The 20,682-nt window shown below is 42.0% G+C and overlaps 1 protein-coding gene across 1 annotated transcript; it reads left to right on the top strand.

Annotated features, from left to right (window-relative positions):
* The first annotated feature begins 423 nt into the window (after positions 1 to 423).
* LOC115160968 (basic leucine zipper and W2 domain-containing protein 1-A) lies at positions 424 to 19,796 on the top strand. Its single transcript, XM_029711585.1, has 12 exons — positions 424 to 546; positions 1,334 to 1,407; positions 1,496 to 1,672; positions 6,366 to 6,460; positions 7,723 to 7,788; positions 8,272 to 8,407; positions 8,829 to 8,938; positions 9,342 to 9,512; positions 9,829 to 9,975; positions 10,209 to 10,347; positions 18,760 to 18,882; positions 19,107 to 19,796. The coding sequence occupies exons 2-12, from the start codon at positions 1,344 to 1,346 to the stop codon at positions 19,136 to 19,138; spliced, it is 1,260 nt and encodes a 419-aa protein (XP_029567445.1). The 5' UTR covers positions 424 to 546; positions 1,334 to 1,343; the 3' UTR covers positions 19,139 to 19,796.
* Positions 19,797 to 20,682: the final 886 nt, after the last annotated feature.

Raw genomic sequence — 20,682 nt, 5'->3', positions numbered from 1 at the left:
CTCTCGATAATTAGGTTAAGGCCAGGGTTAGCTAAAATGCACACACAAAAAAAATCTACTTTTGAAGTGAATTTGACTAAAGCTGTATCACATCTAGACACTAAGCCGGTAGCCTAGTGGTTTGAGCATTGGGCAAGTAACCGAAAGGTTGCTGGATCGAATCCTTGAGCTGACAATGAAAAAATCTGTTGTTTTACCCGGGAACAAGGCAGTTAACCCACTGTTCCCTGGTAGGCCGTCATTGTAAATAAGATTTTGTGCTTAACTGACTTACCTAGTTAAATAAAGGTTACATTTAAAAAAAGATATATAATAATGACCGGCTGGAAAGTAGGATTTAGTTCCTTCCTGTCTGTGGCCCACACTCCAGCACAGTAGGTGGCGTTAATGCACTTTTAATGAATGGATGCCAACCGCGCTTAAATTCCAAAAAAGAAGAAGAAGAAGATTGCGCAGCCGCTTCACAGCCAGAGAATTCATTTCAGTTCTGTCGCAGTAACGTTCGTGGTTTTTCTTCGACTGTTTTTGAGAGTATCTTTGATTTCGGTAAGTAGTTTATAACAGTAATGTTAATTAACTGGCATGCTTACGATAGTACCTAGCTAAATCAATCAGGTTTATTAGACGCCTACGCACGTTTGCTTACGTGTTAGCAGCCATGCTCGCTAACGTTAGCCTGCTTACTCTGGCTAGCCACGTCGTTAGCTTCTCTGGCTAGCTAATTGTCAATCATGCATAGCATGTAACATTATGTCTTTGTAGTAGTAGTAACTAGCTAGCCTTCCAATATGTTACAGATGGTCGGTATTTGTTGATTTTTCAGGCCGATTAGCAGTTAACTTCGTCAGTTACTTGCTAGCTAGCGAACTGGCCATGCATTGATTGTATCTCCGAGACCTGGGTACTTAGCCAGCCGGCAGGCCTTACGCTTGATAACAAGCTAGCTAAGTAACGCGTTAGCTACTTTTTCACCAGTTATCATTGCTGTCATTGCATGATCAGCCTATGATATTGATATATCTATCTAGCTAGGTAGTTACTTGTAACTAGCCATAATGTAGCCAACGTTAGCTAGCTAACTAGCTCATGATGTAAATTTAGCTAGCTAAAGTTAGTTGACTGCGGAGCCATATGGCTCTAAACTGGTTAACAGCAGCTGCCAACATTGTGTGCTATGGATCACATTGCCATGGGGGTGCTGACTTGTCAATTATTACACTTTTATCCCAAACCAACACCTGTCAATCCTACTTGTACATATCTTGTGGTGTTAGTTGACTTAGACAACTAGCTTATCTTTCGGCTATAATAATAATGTCCTCTTTTCATTCAGGGTGTCTTTTATGAGTAATCAAAAGATTCAGAAGCCAACGCTTACAGGCCAGCGTTTTAAAACTAGGAAGAGAGGTGGGTGTAAACTGAATGTATTACTATCATGATTGGCAAAATTCTGTTATGATTTGTGTCCCTAATGAATGCATTGATCTTTCAACAGATGAAAAGAAGGTGTTTGACCCTACTCAGTTTCAGGAAACCATTGTACAAGGTCTGAACCAAACTGGCAGTGATCTCGACGCTGTTGCGAAATTTCTTGATGCCTCTGGTGCCAAGCTTGACTACCGCCGCTATGCTGAGACACTCTTCGACATCCTGGTGGCTGGCGGAATGCTGGGTAAGGATAGAATGGAATGCTGGGGAAAGGATAGAATGGAATGCTGGGGAAAGGATAGAATTGAATGATGGGGAAGGATAGAATGGAAGAGAATGTTAGTGTAAGGTGCTGGCAAAATAAGGATCAAATGGAATAGAATGAAAAAAATGGTTGTGTGAAAGTCTATAATAAGGGAGTGAACATTATGTATATTGAGGGATACCTGGAGGTAATCGGACCTCTGAAATGAAAGTGGATGGCCCTCCCCCTGAGGAAAATATTAGTGATGCACCGATATTACATTTTTGCCCGATTACGATATTTTCCTTGCAAAAAAAACGATATTGATATTTAACATTTTTGCGGCCTTTTAAGCATTCTAGTTCAGTTAAATAGTTAATACACGCACATGTGGACGCAGCGGTCTAAGGCACTGCATCTCCGTGCAAGAGGGGTCACTACAGTCACTGGTTCGAATCCAGGCTGTATCACATCCGGACGTGATTGGGAGTCCCATAGGGCGGCGCAAAATTGGCACAGCGTCGTCTGGCTTTGGCCTGGGGTAGGCCGTCATTGTAAATAAGAATTTGTTCTTAACTGACTTGCCTAGTTAAATAAAGGTTACACACACCACACTAACCAAAAGGTAATTTTGTTGGCATTTACGTATGTCCCCATTACCAGTAAAACATAATCAAAACCTATTTCTTTCGCTGTTCATTTGTTCAGTCGTTTCATTCTCAACCAGGATTTTTATGGAATGCCGTCTTGCATGTCAAAAAAGATGCACGTCAAATAACACTATTTGACGTGTCAAATAAGCTTGTTGACCAATCAGGACCTGAATATGACTGCACTTCACATAATAATTTAACGTGTTCATAACCCTGTGGTACCCCCATAGACTGCCAGAGGTCCGGACAACAGCCCTCCGATTTGACACACTGAACTCTCTGTGAAGTAGTTGGTGAACCAGGCGAGGCAGTCATTTGAGAAACCAAGGCTATTGAGTCTGCCAATAAGAATATGGTGATTGACAGAGTCGAAAGCCTTGGCCAGGTCGATGAAGACGCCAAAGCCTCCTTCACTCACGCCGCCAAACTTACCCTAGTAAAACTGACTATCCTACCGATCCTCGACTTTGGCGATGTCATCTACAAAATAGCTTCCAATACTCTACTCAGCAAATTGGATGCAGTCTATCACAGTGCCATCCGTTTTGTTACCAAAGCGCCTTACACCACCCACCACTGCGACCTGTATGCTCTAGTTGGCTGGTCCTCACTACATATTTGTCGCCAGACCCACTGGCTCCAGGTCATCTACAAGTCTATGCTAGGTAAAGCTCCGCCTTATCTCAGCTCATTGCTCACGATGACACCACCCACCCGTAGCACGCGCTCCAGCAGGTATATCTCACTGGTCATCCCCAAAGCCAACACCTCCTTTGGCCGCCTTTCCTTACAGTTCTCTGCTGCCAGTGACGGGAATGAATTGCAAAAGTCACTGAAGCTGGAGACTTACATTTTCCTCACTAACTTTAAACATCAGCTATCTGAGCAGCTAACCGATCGCTGCAGCTGTACATAGTCCATCTGTAAATAGCCCACCCAATCTACCTACCTCATCCCCATATTGTTTTTATTTACTTTGCTGCTCTTTTGCACACCAGTATCACTACTTACACACCATCATCTGCTCATCTATCACTCCAGTGTTAATCTGCTAAATTGTAATTACTTTGCTACTATGGCTTATTTATTGCCATACCTCCTCATGCCATTTGCACACACTGTATATAGACTTTCTTTTTTTCTATTGTGTTGACCGTACGCTTGCTTGTTCCATGTAACTCTGTGTTGTTGTTTCTGTCGCTTTGCTTTATCTTGGCCAGGTCGCAGTTGTAAATGAGAACTTGTTCTCAACTATCTTTTTTTAATTTATTTTTTAAATGGTGGTCGGACCCATCTATGTGAAGCTAGCCACAATAAGGATTAGCCACAATAATGGACTTTGCGGTTAGCCTTCAAAATAAAAGTATGGCATAATTATACTATTTGTATTAATTTGCATCACTGTCAATTACTTACTTTTATTTTGAAGGCAACCCGCAAATTCCATTATTGTGTCTAATCTTTATTGTGGCTAGCTTCACAACACATAACCCCGTCTGGTCGAGCATCACTAGCCAGATTAAGCTAGCTGGCTGCTTATAACGTTAGCTTTGGGCAACAGGGTTAATTAGCTGGCTAGATATTTATTTTCATGAACTGAAGTTCAATTTCAATAGGCAAACAAGTGGCTACCTAGCTAATACTTACTCGCATGGATTCCTAAATCATTTCTAAGAATAGTGAAAATGACTGCAGTTTCTACTGGTCATTGTTTTCAGGCTAGTTCTATTGGGGCTAGCTAGGTACCCAGCTAAAGCTGGCTACCCCAGAAGTTGCGGTCGAACAAATTATGCATTATTACCAACGCAGTATTGTTCATGGCCGGTGTTGGCTTGTTTGCAGACTTTTTTTGTATAGCTTTGACACTGCTACTGTATCATTTTTGACACGCAAAGACCCAAACGGTGTTCCGTAGTATGAAGCTAATAGCAGTGACGCTATTACTATGTAACTCCGGTAGGACCACATCTGAAAAATATCGCACTTGGTAGTGTGTACCGGTGCTCGACCAGTCGGCGAAAGCCAACATCACACACGACAGAGAACGGTTGATTGTCAAGGGCAATGATTACATTATCTTGGCTTTTTTCTTACTCTTTCAAATGACTGCTCGGCTTGTTGACTGCTCGATCCACACAGTAGACTTTGGGTGTCATTACGTCATGTACCTGCGTTATATAGGTATGCACGGTAGCTTTGACATTGGTTTTTAACATTGGCATTAAACTAGACATCGGGCCGATACCGATGTTGTCATTTTTAGCTAATATCAGCCGATTTTCAATATGTTCACAGATATATCGTGCACCCCTAGAAATATACTGCTCAAAAAAATAAAGGGAACACTTAAACAACACATCCTAGATCTGAATGAAAGAAATAATCTTATTAAATACTTTTTTCTTTACATAGTTGAATGTGCTGACAACAAAATCACACAAAAATAATCAATGGAAATCCAATTTATCAACCCATGGAGGTCTGGATTTGGAGTCACACTCAAAATTAAAGTGGAAAACCACACTACAGGCTGATCCAACTTTGATGTAATGTCCTTAAAACAAGTCAAAATGAGGCTCAGTAGTGTGTGTGGCCTCCACGTGCCTGTATGACCTCCCTACAACGCCTAGGCATGCTCCTGATGAGGTGACAGATGGTCTCCTGAGGGATCTCCTCCCAGACCTGGACTAAAGCATCCGCCAACTCCTGGACAGTCTGTGGTGCAAGTGGCGTTGGTGGATGGAGCGAGACATGATGTCCCAGATGTGCTCAATTGGATTCAGGTCTGGGGAACGGGCGGGCCAGTCCATAGCATCAATGCCTTCCTCTTGCAGGAACTGCTGACTCACTCCAGCCACATGAGGTCTAGCATTGTCTTGCATTAGGAGGAACCCAGGGCCAACCGCACCAGCATATGGTCTCACAAGGGGTCTGAGGATCTCATACCACCCTCATGGAGTCTGTTTCTGACCGTTTGAGCAGACACATGCAGGTTTGTGGCCTGCTGGAGGTAATTTTGCAGGGCTCTGGCAGTGCTCCTCCTGCTCCTCCTTGCACAAAGGCGGAGGTAGCGGTCCAGCTGCTGGGTTGTTGCCCTCCTACGGCCTCCTCCGCGTCTCCTGATGTACTGGCCTGTCTCCTGGTAGCGCCTTCATTCTCTGGACACTACGCTGACAGACACGGCAAACCTTCTTGCCACAGCTCGCATTGATGTGCCATCCTGGATGAGCTGCACTACCTGAGCCACTTGTGTGGGTTGTAGACTCCGTCTCATGCTACCACTAGAGTGAAAGCACCGCCAGCATTCAAAAGTGACCAAAACATCAGCCAGGAAGCATAGGAACTGAGAAGTGGTCTGTGGTCACCACCTGCAGAACCACTCCTTTATTGGGGGTGTCTTGCTAATTGCCTATAATTTCCACCTGTTGTCTATTCTATTTGCACAACAGCATGTGAAATTTATTGTCAGTGTTGCTTCCTAAGTGGACAGTTTGATTGACTTGGAGTTACATTGTGTTGTTTAAGTGTTCCCTTTATTTTTTTGAGCAGTGTATATACGTGTGTGTGTGTGTGTGTGTGTGTATGTGTGTATATATATATGTGTATGTGTATATACACTGCTCAAAAAAATAAAGGGAACACTTAAACAACACAATGTAACTCCAAGTCAATCACACTTCTATATGTAACAGTGTAGGTTCCGTCCCTCTCTTCGCCCCAACCTGGGCTCGAACCAGGGACCCTTGCACACATCAACAACTGACACCCACGAAGCATCGTTACCCATCGCTCCACAAAAGCCGCGGCTCTTGCAACGCAAGGGGAAACCCTACTGCGAGTGACGTCACTGATTGAAACGCTATTAGCGCGCACCACCGCTAACTAACTAGCCATTTCACATCATATATATATATATATAAACAAACCCTCCCCCTTACTGAAATTGAAAAACTCATGACCCTCCCTCACTTTCCTCCGGGTAACAATTGTGTAATATTCAACTGGTCCAAAATCTTCACTTTTGTTTTCTTCTTTTTCAGCCCCAGGGGGTACCTTGTCAGATGACTTGACCCGTACAGAGTTTTGTCTCTTTACAGCCCAAGAAGACCTGGAGACCATGCAAGCTTATGCTCAGGTACACTTGTGCAATGAAGTTTATTGGTTTAGCAATAGAGCTGAATATGATGAGGCTTTCTGGTTTTTTTTCTTTACTACATTAGTAGCTGCGGTTCAAACCCCTTTTCTACTGAAGGAAAAGGTTGATTATGATATACAAGTGATTTCAGTTTTTGGATTAACATTGGCCTGTTATTTAGAGATCTGGGACAGGTCTCCCGATAGCGATGTAACTTTGTTTTAACGATGCATCTTTCCTACAACTTCTGAAGATGTAACATTTGTTTCCCAAAACACCACTCCGAGAGAACTTTCGCGTAGTGCGCTGTTGAGGCATGTGTCGATACTGATCGGATCGAAAGGCAGTGCTGCTCTCGGTTCAGCTTTCTCCATTCAAATCTTACCTTAACATTGTAGTTATTCCACAAGACTAACACTGGATCATGTCCTAAAGAGAGATTATCACCTATGGCTGCAAATATTGAGGTGGCTTATCCTAGTGCTTACCCTATAATAATGCACAAAATAAAGATTTTGCACATCATTGCACACATGGTAGGCTACACATGAAATATATTCAGGTGAAAATGAGACGGTAGCCAAATAGCAAAATATAACTAAATTGAATGAACAGGATTATTGTTTTCAATATCATTGAAATACAGTATATAGGCCTATGTAACCTATACTGTAGGTGGGCTATTTATCTTTTAATGCAGTCATCTCAGTTTTCATTTGAAGCATCTTTTTATCCTTCGCTTGTTTGTAACAATTGCAAAGATATTGGCAACTTTGTATTTGTAGTCAATTTGGTTGTGAAGTTATCGGTGGTCACAGACGGATAAACCATGTGTAAAGTGATGCGGGAGGGCTACAAACATCGAACGTAACACAGCTGTTCTACGGGTGGTGTAGTTAAGTGTGACTTTAGTGACAATGGTTTTGGGAAACAGCTCAGCTTAAACAATTAATTTTTTAAATGTAACTAGGTAAGTCAGTTAAGAACAAATTCTTATTTACAATGACGGCCTACACCGGCCAAACCCGGACAACGCTGGGCCAATTGTGCGCCGCTCTATGGGACTCCCAATCACGTCCGGTTGTGATCCAGCCTGTAATTGAACCAGGGTGTCTGTAGTGACGCCTCAAGCACTGAGATGCAGTACCTTAGACCACTGCGCCACTCGGGCAAAACCTCCTACAAAGGTTCCAACAATTAACTTCACCTTAAGATGCTTTTGGGAAACCGGCCCTGACTCTGTTTTCCCTGTCGTTACTTAGGTTTTCAACAAGCTTATCAGGCGCTACAAGTACCTGGAGAAAGGGTTCGAAGAGGAGATCAAGAAGGTAAATATGTTGTTGTGCAGCATTGTTCAAAATGACACATGCTTTTTTTATCTGTTGGATCTTTCTGTTGTCACCATAGAGTTATTCAACTCATTGCTGCTTCCCAAATGACACCCATAGGGCTTTGGTCAAATAGTGCAATAGTGCAATATAAAGGGAATAGGTTGCCATTTGGGATACAGACTTGATAGACGTCGGGAAGGATTTCATTATTGAGCCTGGCATTAGACATTTTGTTAAAGAATATGCAATTCTCTCAACTCTAGGCCTTATGTTCCATAGTGTTATACAGTTATACCAGCATTCTATTGTATTCCATTCTTATACCAGCATTCTATTGTATTCCATTCTTATACCAGCATTCTATTGTATTCCATTCTTATACCAGCATTCTATTGTATTCCATTCCATCCTTATGCTAGCATTCTATTGTATTCTATTCTAAGTTTCAGTATTTGCGTTTCCCTCTTATCTCCTGTGCAGTTGCTGCTGTTCCTAAAGGGGTTCACTGAGTCTGAGCGCAACAAGCTGGCCATGTTGACTGGCATCCTGCTGGCCAACGGCAACATCTCAGCCTCTATCCTCAACAGCCTCTACAACGAGAACCTCGTCAAGGAAGGTGTGCAGCAATGCCAGCTCAATAGGGCAGGTTTTCTGGACAAAGATTAAGCTTAGTCCTGGACTAATAATTACTTTCAATAGAGATTTTCCATTGAGTATTATTTTAAATCTAGTACTAGGCATAATCTGTGTCTGGAGAAACCAGACTATATACATTAAGCTCATGTCCAGTTACTTGTGAAAAGGACTTGTAGGGACTTAAGTTAAATGAAAGTTGCAAACATTCACTGTAAGATGTGAATTTACTTAGGGCGTATTTATGGTTTTGTCTCATACAACAATCCGTGTGTGTGAAATTGCTTAATTTCTGTTTTTACTGGGCAGATTTGTAAAACTTCTGCAATCGTGTCCTGTGGAATCTGGCTTTTCACCTGGTAGGCTTAAAATAAATGGTTTCCCCCGTCTTGTTTTTTACACAGGTGTCTCTGCAGCCTTTGCTGTGAAACTTTTCAAATCCTGGATCCATGAGAAGGACATCAACTCTGTGGCCGGAAGTCTCCGAAAGGTCGGCATGGATAACAGGCTTCTGGTGAGTGAGACCACCAATCATGTGGGTGATGTCCAATCCGAAGCCATGCTAGCTTTCCTTGGCTCAGTGTAAAACAGTCATTGGGTAGCAGGGAAGTTAAGGAAAGAGAGCTCTCGGAATACAAAGGTTCTGTCTTTCCTTGATTCCTCGCATCCTATCTCCTTACCTTCTCAATTGTATCGGAGAAGGTCGATGGTCCCTACCCTCTGACCTCCCCTCTTTCCAAGGGGTTTTCATAATGAGGCGGTTAGTGGATGCAAGGAACTTAGGAAAGATGAATTGAGAGAGCCAAGGAGAAGTCTTCTTAGTTGGACAGGGCTTAAGCATAAAGATGCAATATAGTTGCATGTGTTCTACTTAATTCTGTGTGGTTAAGCCTGTTTCTTCACCTTGTGTCTTGCAGGAGCTGTTTCCTGCCAACAAGCGGAGCTGTGAGCACTTCTCTAAGTACTTCACAGATGCTGGACTGAAGGAGCTGTCAGACTTTGCCAGGAACCAGCAGGCCATCGGGTCCCGTAAGGAGCTTCAGAAGGAGCTCCAGGAACAGATGGAGCGCGGGGATGCTTTCAAAGACGTGAGTCCAAAGCCTGGCTGTATGCTGATTGCTGGAGAAGCACTCCTCTGGTTGAGTTCCATTCCCTACCCTTAACCCTTCAAGGGTGCACTTGCTCTCATTGTCCCTAATTGATTTAGACGCATTGGATTGGTTTTAGCATGGGAAGTGAATTTGTGCACACTTGGAGTAGAGAATCAGATCGCAGCCTCTGTGTTGAAGGATAGTTTTTGATTATGAATCCTCATTTTGTTAGCATGGGATGGACATGAAATGCCCAATAACCAGAATCACTTCTTACTTACGGACTTAGTTTCATACCCTTCTTTCCCTTCAGATCATTGCCTCAGCCAGGGAGGAGATGAAGAAGAACAACATTTCAGAGCAGACCATGATCGGCATCGTGTGGACCAGCGTTATGAGCTATGTGGAGTGGAACAAGAAAGAGGAGCTGGTTACAGAACAAGCCATCAAACACTTGAAGGTGAGCCACTTGGCTGATTGGCTTGCACTGATTTCAGAGCCATCACTTTCCCATCTTACCAAATATGAGTTGTGTGGAGAGAAACTTGAGTTCACCTTCTCTGCAGGATTCTCACAATCAGCCATGGTATCAGACAGCATAGGCACATGGTGCTCCAAAATGTGACTGAAGTGAGGGTAATTTTGTGGCTTGTTTTTTTGTGACTCATTGAAACACCCCCTGTCTCTCCATAGCAATACAGCCCACTGCTGAAGGCGTTCACATCCCAGGGAGCCTCTGAGATCCTGCTGCTGGTGAAGATGCAGGAGTACTGCTATGACAACATCCATTTCATGAACTCCTTCCAGAAGATTGTGGTTCTGCTCTACAAAGGTAAAAGTGATGCTTGGCACTCAGCATTAAGGAGATGGATTGGGGGTAAGACGCTGCGACAGACTAAGTTCCTGTCCAGGGAGTGTACTTGTGTATCAAGCTGCCTTACACTACAGAAACCGGACATGGGCTCTTGCACCTATGGGTTGTTCTGGTTCGGACAAGGCTTGTTTACTTACTTACAAAGGGAAGGAGAACAGTGAACAGCGTTGTCTGCGTCCACCGTCCTTGTTTCCTCAATCCCTCTCAAAGCTCATTCGATGGGAATGTCCGAGGGAGGGACCTTGGATCTTTCTGTCCAGTGAGCTTTGATTCCATCTTCTGACCTCGCATTGACCGTAGCCGCCAAAACCTTCCCGCTGTGCTAATCAAAGCGAGATCTGCGTTGACTACCATGAAAGATGGGCGTTCCTATTCTGCTTTGCCAAGTGGAGCAGAATCAATGGCCAAAGAGGTGGAAATACTGCTCTATTTTCTTCACTTTCTGTTCCGCTTTGTTCAGCCAACCTGAGCCTACCTGAAAATGTTGGAGGGTCAGTGGTCTGTTTTAGAATGATTTTATATTCTTCCAAATATGAGATATGGGACATTATATGCGCTAGGGCTGACCCGTTTAGTCGATAGGCTGTTGGTTGACCGATAATTCTTAAGTCGATCAGTAGCAAAAAAAATCATGTTTCATGGTGTACAAGACATCTGTTTGATTTGCGCCTGTTTGAGTGGACTGATCCATTGAGGCCGTGGGGATGGCTCAGTCCATCACTCTTAAGACATGTGCTACTGAAATTATATATGGTTAAGGACAATGGTGCAACACTAATACAAATAATATTATCTTATAACAAATGCTCTTTCTCTCGCGTTTTAATAGCAGTCGCTGTCTGCGGTTCTGAAACATAAGTGCACTGTTGAATTGGCGACTTTTTCTAGACCATGTTGCTATGTGTATAATAGCAAAGTCAACAAGCATATTGGTGTTGAGAACAATGTGGCAGAGTCAGCAGCGGAGTTAGGAGACAATAAAACAGCCCTTGCCTTAATTGACTAAGAAAAGTGAGGAGGGAGGAAACCCCAACTGGACTAGGCTATAGATTATAGACCTAACTGTTAACTTCTTGGGGCTATAAAATTCAAGGCGGACCATTGGGTTCTCTTTTAAAACGTTTCGGAATGAGAGTACCCACCATCAACTCGCGCGCCATGTGTCTAATGGGCCATCGCCGTTCCAACGCTCTTCTTCAGTCAGATCTCACTGTAGAAGACTCAAAACACTTTGTAAAGGCTGGGGACATCTTGTGGAAGCAATAGGAAGTGCCAAAATATTCCGCCTTCCCTTTGTTTTTCAATGGTATAGGCTTAAAGTCAATTCAACACATCGGGTATCCACTTCCTGTCAGAATCTGTCTCAGGGTTTTGCCTGCCAAATGAGTTCTGTTATACTCAGACACCATTCAAACAGTTTTTGAAACTTTAGGGTGTTTTCTATCCATATATAATAAGTATATGCATATTGTAGTTACTGGGTAGGATTAGTAACCAGATTAAATCGGGTACATTTTTTTATCCAGCCGTGAAAATACTGCCCCCTATACCCTAACAGGTTAAATGTGCCTTGCTTTATAACATCCATATAAACTATATATACAAAAGTATGTGGACACCCCTTCAAACTATTTCAGCCACACCCTTTGTTGAGAGGTGTATAGACTTGAGCACACAGCCATGCAATCGCCATGGACAAACATTGGCAGTAGAATGGCCTTACTGAAGAGCTCAGTGACTTTCAACGTTGCACCGTCATAGGATGCCACCTTTCCAACAAATCATTTAGTCAAATTTCTGCCCTGCTAGAGCTGCCCCTGTCAACTGTAAGTGCTGTTATTGTGAAGTGGAAACGTCTAGGAGCAACAACGGCTGTCACAAAGTGGTAGGTCACACAAGCTCACAAAACGTGACCACTGAAGCGTGTAGTGCATAAACAATCGCCTGTCCTCGGTTGCAATACTCACTACCGAGTTCCAAACTACCTCTGGAAGCAACGTCAGCACAATAATTCTCTGTCGGGAGCTTCATGAAATGGGTTTCCATGGCCAAGCGGCCGTACACAAGCCTAAGTTGACCATGTGCAATACCAAGCATCGGCTGGAGTGGTGTAAAGCTCGCCGCCATTGTACTCTGGAGCAGTGGAAACGCATTATCTGTAGTGATGAATCACGCATCACCAGTTGGCAGTCCGATGGACGAATCTGGGTTTGGTGGATGCGAGTAGAGCATTACCTGCCCGAATACATAGTGCCAACTGTAATGTTTGGTAGAGGAGGAATAATGGTCTGGGGCTGTTTTTTCATGGTTCGGCTTAACGCTACAGCATACAAGGCCATTAGACAATTCTGTGCTTCCAACTTTGTGGCAACAGTTTGGGGAAGGCACTTTCTTGTTTCAGCATGACAATGCTCCTGTGCACAAAGCATGGTCCATACAGAAAGTTTGTTGAGATCGGTGTAGAAGAGCATGACTGGCCTGCACAGAGCCCTGACCTCAACTCCATCAAACACCTTTGGGATGATTTGGACGCCGACTGCGAGCCAGGCCTAATCGCCTGACCTCCGTAATGCTCTTGTGGCTAAATGTAAGCAAGTCCCCACAGCAATATCTAGTGGAAAGCCTTCCCAGAAGAGTGTTACAGCAGCAAAAGGGTGACCAACTCCATATTAATGCCCATAATTTTGTAATGAGATGTTCAGAGAGCAGGTGTCCACATACTTTTGGTCATGTAGTGTGTGTATATGTCTACAGAAATAAGACAGATCCTGCTTCTGTTGACTGTTTGAGTGTTTAATAGCCTACTGATTATGTGAGCACCAAGCCTCACGCAACCACATGTCGGATAAACAATTTCATAAATTCAGCTGTTTTATAATCTTTGCTTTGTTGTAATGAAGGCTTTTCTCTTTTTTGTTGTTGTTGTTAGAACAGCCTTCCTGATATTACTTACAATTTTATTAGTATTTACGCTGTTCCAAAGTGTCAAATTATTTTTATTAACCCTCCTTTTTCTTGATCGCATCATTATGATCATTATAATTTAGTAGACTTAGTATAGCAGCCTTGTATAACCACCATCGAGATTTAGGCCTTAGAGCGCATCCTGTTTAGTCTTGATACTGTATCTTACTTAGGCCTGTATTTCAATACTTCATATAGACTACTGTATCAGTCATTCGTTTGTCATCACAAAGAATACCAGTCATTCATGATTTGAAATGCAATCAAGCATTTGTTTTAAAATAAAATAAAGTGACCCTTGAATAATTAGCGTACACAATAAATAAACCATTCCATTTCGGCAATTGCGTTCACGAATGCATGCAACTGTTTTTAATCTTTACTGTAATGAAGGCTTTACAACAATGTTACAACCAACTTTCTGGTACGCTTATTTATTTAGTGTTTACATTGTTCCAAGCGGTCAGAGTTATATTGTAATCTAACCATACCTGTTTGGCACTCATAATATGCATGCATTGCTTGCATCTTACATACTTTTGCTTGATCTCCAGTATTTTCCACAACTAGTCAAATTTATTCCACGTCTGACTTCACCTTTACCTCCTGAGCAACCAGTAAACATTCCCCCGTTTCAAGTTTGTCATTTCCTCTGCATCCATTTTGATGTCACTTGTTACTGTGTTCTGAGTTCATGACTAATTTGTTGTGATTTTATGATATGCTGTACATCAGGCCCTATTGGTCACGTGCATGTGACGCATACTTGTCACTTAACCTCCCTGGGCTAGGTGGGACGAAATACAAATACCTCAAATGCTATAACTTCAATTTCTCAAACATATGACTATTTTACACAATTTGAAAGATAAGACTTGTTAATCCAACCACATTGTCTGATTTCAAAAAGGCTTTACAGCGAAAGCAAAACATTAGATTGTCAGGAGAGTACCCAGCCAAAAATAATCACACAGCCATTTTCAAAGCAAGCATATATGTTACAAAAACCCAAACCACAGCTAAATGCAGCACTAACCTTTGATCTTCATCAGATGACACTCCTAGGACATTATGTTATACAATACATGCATGTTTTGTTAAATCAAGTTCATATTTATATAAAAAAAACAGCTTTTTACATTAGCATGTGATGTTCAGAACTAGCATACCCACCGAAAACTTCCGGTGAATTTACTAAATTACTCATCAACGTTGACAAAATACATAATTATTTTAAGAATTGTAGATGCAGAACTCCTTTATGCAATCGCGGTATCAGATTTTAAAATAGCTTTTCGGCGAAAGCACATTTTGCAATATTCTGAGTACATAGCTCAGCCATCACAGGCTAGCTATTCAGACACCCGCCAACTTCGGGGCTCACTAAACTCAGAATTACTATTAGAAAAATTGGATTACCTTTGCTGTCTTCGTCAGAATGCACTCCCAGGACTTCTACTTCAACAACAAATGTTGTTTTGGTTTCAAATAATCCGTAGTTATATCCAAATACCTCCGTTTTGTTCGTGCGTTCAGGTCACTATCCAAAGGGCAACGCGCGAGCGCATTTCGTGACAAAAAAAATTCAAAATGTTCCTTTACCGTACTTAGAAGCATGTCAAACGCTGTTTAAAATCAAATTTTAATGCTATTTTTCTCGTAAAATAACGATAATATTCCAACCGGGCAACGTTGTATTCATTCAAAGAGGGAAAGAAAAAAATGCCGGTCTAGTGAACGTGCATCTCCAGTCTCTCTGTCACCAGGCAGTCCACTGACAAACTCTGCTGCTGTTATCTGCCCAGAGACAGGAGACGCGTCAATCCGGTTTCTGAAGGCTTTAAAGAGCCAATGGAAGCCTTAGAAAGTGTCACGTAACAGCACACATACTTTAATTTGTCAGATGGCTGTAATGGTGTTGCAGCTTCAGCAACACGGACAGTGTGATAAACATTGTTGATGTTCTGTGGTGGTCACTGCAGCAGGGAGGAGAGCGAACCAACGGATGCTAGCCACAGTCACTCACTCGCTGTCATTTTCTTTTTTACACTGCGCAGCAAGTCTGAGCCCGGCCCAGCACAATCAAATCAATTGCAGTCGGATTTAATTATTTCATCAGACCGTGTGCTTATGGTATCAGACAAGCTCGGTGCATATATAGTGAGGGGGGGAAAAGTATTTGATCCCCTGCTGATTTTGTACATTTGCCCACTGACAAAAGACTGATCATTTCATCATTTTAATGGTAGGTTTATTTGAACTATGAGAGACAGAATAACAACAACAAAAATCCAGAAAACCGCATGTCAAAAATGTTAGAAATTGATTTGCATTTTGAGGGAAATAAGTATTTGACACCCTCTCAATCAGACACCCTCTCAATCATAACTGGCTCCCAGGTGTCTTTTTTATACAGGTAACGAGCTGAGATTAGGAGCACACTCTTAACTTCTTGGGGCTATGTGGGACGTTAGCGTGCCACCCGTGGCGCACCCTATCAACAGCAGGTGCTGTTAGCGGTAAGTTAGAAACCAAATAAATGTCAAAATTCAAGTTTTTCAAACATACAACTATCTGGCACCCTTTGAAAGATAAACATCTCCTTAATCTAACCACGTTTTCCGATTTCAAAAAGGTTTTACGGCGAAAGCATAAAGTTAGGTTATGTTAGGAGAGTACATTGACAATAGCTGTGTGTATTGTATTGTCAATTCAAAGACAGGCGTCACCAAAACCATAAAATCAGCTAAAATTATGCACTAACCTTTTACAATCTCCATCAGATGACACTCCTAGGACATTATGTTAGACAATGCATGCATTTGTAGTTCTATCAAGTTCATATTTATATCTAAAAACAGTGTTTTACTATGGCGTTGATGTTCAGGAAATCGTTTCCCTCCAATACCGGCAGTCAAGTCATCACAACAAAATAATTAATTAATATTAGAAAACATTGGTAAAATATTATATTGTCATTCAAAGAATTATAGATTTACATCTCTTGAACGCAATGGACTTGCCAGATTTAAAATTAACCTTACTGGGAAATCACACTTTGCAATAATCTGAGCACTGCGCCCAGAAAAATACGCATTGCGATACAGACTAACCGCCATGTTGGAGAGATCTAAAATCGAAAATACTATGTAAATAATCCATTACCTTTGATTCTCTTCATCAGATGTCACTTCCAAAGAATCCCAGGTCCATAACGAATGTAGTTTTGTTCAAAAAAGCTCATCATTTATGTCCAAAAACCTCCGTGTTGTAGCACATGATCTAAGCCAGCCGGACTTCACTTCACTTCAAGAACGGAAAAAATATATTTTCGTTCGTTCAAACATGTCAAACGTTGTATGGCATAAATCATTAGGGCCTTTTTTAACCAGAACATGAATACAATTCAAGGCGGACCATTGGGTTCTCTTTTAAAACGTTTCGGAATGAGAGTACCCACCATCAACTCGCGCGCCAGGTGTCTAATGGGCCATCGCCGTTCCAACGCTCTTCTTCAGTCAGATCTCACTGTAGAAGACTCAAAACACTTTGTAAAGGCTGGGGACATCTTGTGGAAGCAATAGGAAGTGCCAAGATATTCCTCCTTCCCTTTGTTTTTCAATGGTATAGGCTTAAAGTCAATTCAACACATCAGGTATCCACTTCCTGTCAGAATCTGTCTCAGGGTTTTGCCTGCCAAATGAGTTCTGTTATACTCACAGACACCATTCAAACAGTTTTTGAAACTTTAGGGTGTTTTCTATCCATAAATAATAAGTATATGCATATTGTAGTTACTGGGTAGGATTAGTAACCAGATTAAATCGGGTACATTTTTTTATCCAGCCGTGAAAATACTGCCCCCTATACCCTAACAGGTTAAAGGGAGTGCTCCTAATCTCAGCTTGTTACCTGTATAAAAGACACCTGTCCACAGAAGCAATCAATCAATCAGATTCCAAATTCTCCACCATGGCCAAGACCAAAGAGCTCTCCAAGGATGTCAGGGACAAGATTGTAGACCTACACAAGGCTGGAATGGGCTACAGGACCATCGCCAAGCAGCTTGGTGAGAAGGTGACAACAGTTGGTGCGATTATTCGCAAATGGAAGAAACACAAAAGAACTGTCAGTCTCCCTCGGCCTGGGGCTCCATGCAAGATCTCACCTCGTGGAGTTGCAATGATCATCAGAACGGTGAGGAATCAGCCCAGAACTACACTGGAGGATCTTGTCAATGATCTCAAGGCAGCTGGGACCATAGTCACCAAGAAAACAATGCCGTAAAGGACTGAAATCCTGCAGCGCCCGCAAGGCCCCCCTGCTCAAGAAAGCACATAATACATGCCCGTCTAAAGTTTGCCAATTAACATCTGAATGATTCAGAGGACAACTGGGTGAAAGTGTTGTGGTCAGATGAGACCAAAATGGAGCTCTTTGGCATCAACTTAACTCACCATGTTTGGAGGAGGAGGAATGCTGCCTATGACCCCAAGAACATCATCCCCACCGTCAAACATGGAGGTGGAAACATCATGCTTTGGGGGTGTTTTTCTGCTAAGGGGACAGGACAACTTCACCGCATCAAAGAGACGATGGATGGGGCCATGTACCGTCAAATCTTGGGTGAGAACCTCCTTCCCTCAGCCAGGGCATTGAAAATGGGTCGTGGATGGGTATTCCAGCATGACAATGACTCAAAACACACGGCCAAGGAAACAAAGGAGTGGCTCAAGAAGGTCCTGGAGTGGCCAAGCCAGTCTCCAGACCTTAATCCCATAGAGAATCTGTGGAGGGAGCTGAAGGTTCGAGTTGCCAAACGCCAGCCTCGAAACCTTAACGACTTGGAGAAGATCTGCAAAGATGAGTGGGACAAAATCCCTCCTGAGATGTGTGCAAACCTGGTGGCCAACTACAAGAAACGTCTGACCTCTGATTGTCAACAAGGGTTTTGCCACTAAGTCATGTTTTGCAGAGGGGTCAAATACTTATTTCCCTCATTAAAATGCAAATCAATTTATAACATTTTTGACATGCGCTTTTCTGGATTTTTTGGTTATTATTCTGTCTCTCACTGTTCAAATAAACCTACCATTGAAATTATAGACTGATCATTTCTTTGTCAGTGGGCAAACATACAAAATCAGGAGAGGATCAAATATTTTTTTCCCTCACTGTAGAGTATTTGAATAAAACACAGGGTGTCTATGGAAAAATACAACTTCGAACATTTCGGCCAATCGAAGCAAATTTTTGCGTTAGTGTTTTGAAAGCAAGGTTGCCTAGCAGATTCACATCAGCACTTTTTAGTTGGGCATAATTGTCTTTGTCAAGTGGCCATAATGGCATCTTTATCCCGGGATGACTGCTTGTTTGTAATGATCATGTTGATTTTATTTTTCCCAGCGGATGTTTTGAGTGAGGAGGCCATTCTGAAGTGGTACACCGAGGCCCACGTTGCCAAAGGAAGAAGTGTTTTCCTGGAACAGATGAAAAAGTTTGTGGAGTGGCTCAAGAATGCGGAGGAAGGTGAGCATGGCTTACATTTTACATTATAGTTGAGTAATTTAGCAGACGCCTATCCAGAGCGACTGAATATCAGTTCAACTATAGTAGGTACAATAATCACCTCGCCTTCAAAATAGGCAATAGTCCCATTGTCTGATGTGACTGAGCATGTAGTTTTGTCTGTATTCACCATAGCACATTTGTCTGTGCATGCAGTTGACTTGAATCTTATCTGTTTTTTTCAGAATCTGAGTCCGAGGAGGAAGAGGCTGACTAAAAAACCTCAAGCCAAATCCAAGGCTCGTTTTCTTTTTTAGAATAACGTAATAACGTCTTTTTTTTCTATTCTACCTCCTCAACAACCATAATGTCTAGATGTAATTTAAGGGCTTTTACATCATGTTCATTTTTTTAACTTATAAAGTTTACACTTCTGGATAGTAAGAATCATGAATAGATTTTCCCTTGACACACTTAATAATTCCTCATTTGAAGGGAAAGACATGTTGCCACATTTTAAAACCGCCCCCCTTAACTCACCCAGCCTCTTCTGTTGGTATGTATCTGTGTTTTAGTTCCCTTTAAAATGTACTATTCATTCCACTGGCATGATTCATAGCGATCTTTTACTGCAGTTGGACTCTTATTTGCCAGTGGTTGATACATAAATGCTCACTATTTAACTCCTTTTGTATTTTTATTTAGCCAGTGTGACATATTTTAAAATGAATGGCCAGGCTAGAACTCTCTTGTCCACACTATATGAAGTTCTGGCTACCAGTCTACTGAAAAGTTGCCGGTGGTGTAAACTAATCGCTCTCTGACATCTTCTGTAACACTGTGCCAGATTCTAGATTTAATTTTGGTTATTGTTGTAATTTCTTTACCCTGATATCAATTTGACTTTTTAAAATAAAGTTCAGTACTAGTTTTCAGTGTTTGTGTAATTACTCTGAGCTTGTCATTCTGAAGTGTTTTCTCATTAGGCTTCTTAAATGATCCTCTGCAGCAGTTATGGAAAGGTAGGGAATAGAAATCTTGTCGATGTACCTGCAAAATATGAGGGATTAAAAAAAAATATATGGCTTGTTACATGTATACATAGTGTACACATGTAGAGTTAACCTAACCTTCACATAATCTAAAATACCTGACAAGAGTAACATTATTCAAGGTGTGTAGGCCATTACTCCCGGTGTGGAAGGTACAAAACGACAATCCAACTTGGAGGTCAACTTCTCTCCTCACTTTAAATGGTAATTATGGCTCTGTCATGCATGAGGAAGAGCAGGGGTGAGACTGTAATTCAAGGTGCAAAACACCTGAATATCACTGAGGTAGGGAATAACAGGTAATTCAGTGCAGGGCAGTTAGACTGGGGGGTTGTCAGATATCTCAATTAGCAAGACACTTTATTTCAGGTCACTGAGTAAGGTGACTTACAGTTTTGATTGATTTAATTAATTAAACAAATAGTCTACTCTGGTGCATTAAACAAGCAGGGAACCTCTCCCTGTGGACCTGGAACTGGCCATCCTCAACGTGTTTTTTAGCCTACAGAACATTATGTATTATATATGTTTGAAGCCCCATGCATGCATATACCGCATCACAAAAAGGCTGCATCAATAAAGTAAAGATGGCAGGAAACAGATTCATTCGACTGCTTTTGAGTCCATAGTTAAGGTTAGTGCAATTCATTTTTACTCACCAATAGATGGCAGTATGAGAATGTTTAAAGTTGTGCTGCTCCAGTGAAACCTATTGGACAAAAGAAACCTATTAAATTGGCTATAGCTTGAAAGCGTTATCAAAAGTAGG

This window comes from Salmo trutta, chromosome 24 (genome assembly GCF_901001165.1).
Source record: "Salmo trutta chromosome 24, fSalTru1.1, whole genome shotgun sequence".
Classification (NCBI taxonomy): Eukaryota; Metazoa; Chordata; class Actinopteri; order Salmoniformes; family Salmonidae; genus Salmo; species Salmo trutta.
Note: the sequence above shows the minus strand (reverse complement) of the source record. Positions and strands in the feature narration are given on the sequence as shown.

Bases quoted from the DNA above. Each gene is read 5' to 3' on its own strand.
- LOC115160968 (XM_029711585.1), top strand. From the start codon at position 1,344: ATGAGTAATCAAAAGATTCAGAAGCCAACGCTTACAGGCCAGCGTTTT. The intron at 6,461-7,722 runs GTACACTTGTGC...GTCGTTACTTAG, and splicing joins CCATGCAAGCTTATGCTCAG to GTTTTCAACAAGCTTATCAG. The intron at 8,939-9,341 runs GTGAGTGAGACC...TGTGTCTTGCAG, and splicing joins GCATGGATAACAGGCTTCTG to GAGCTGTTTCCTGCCAACAA.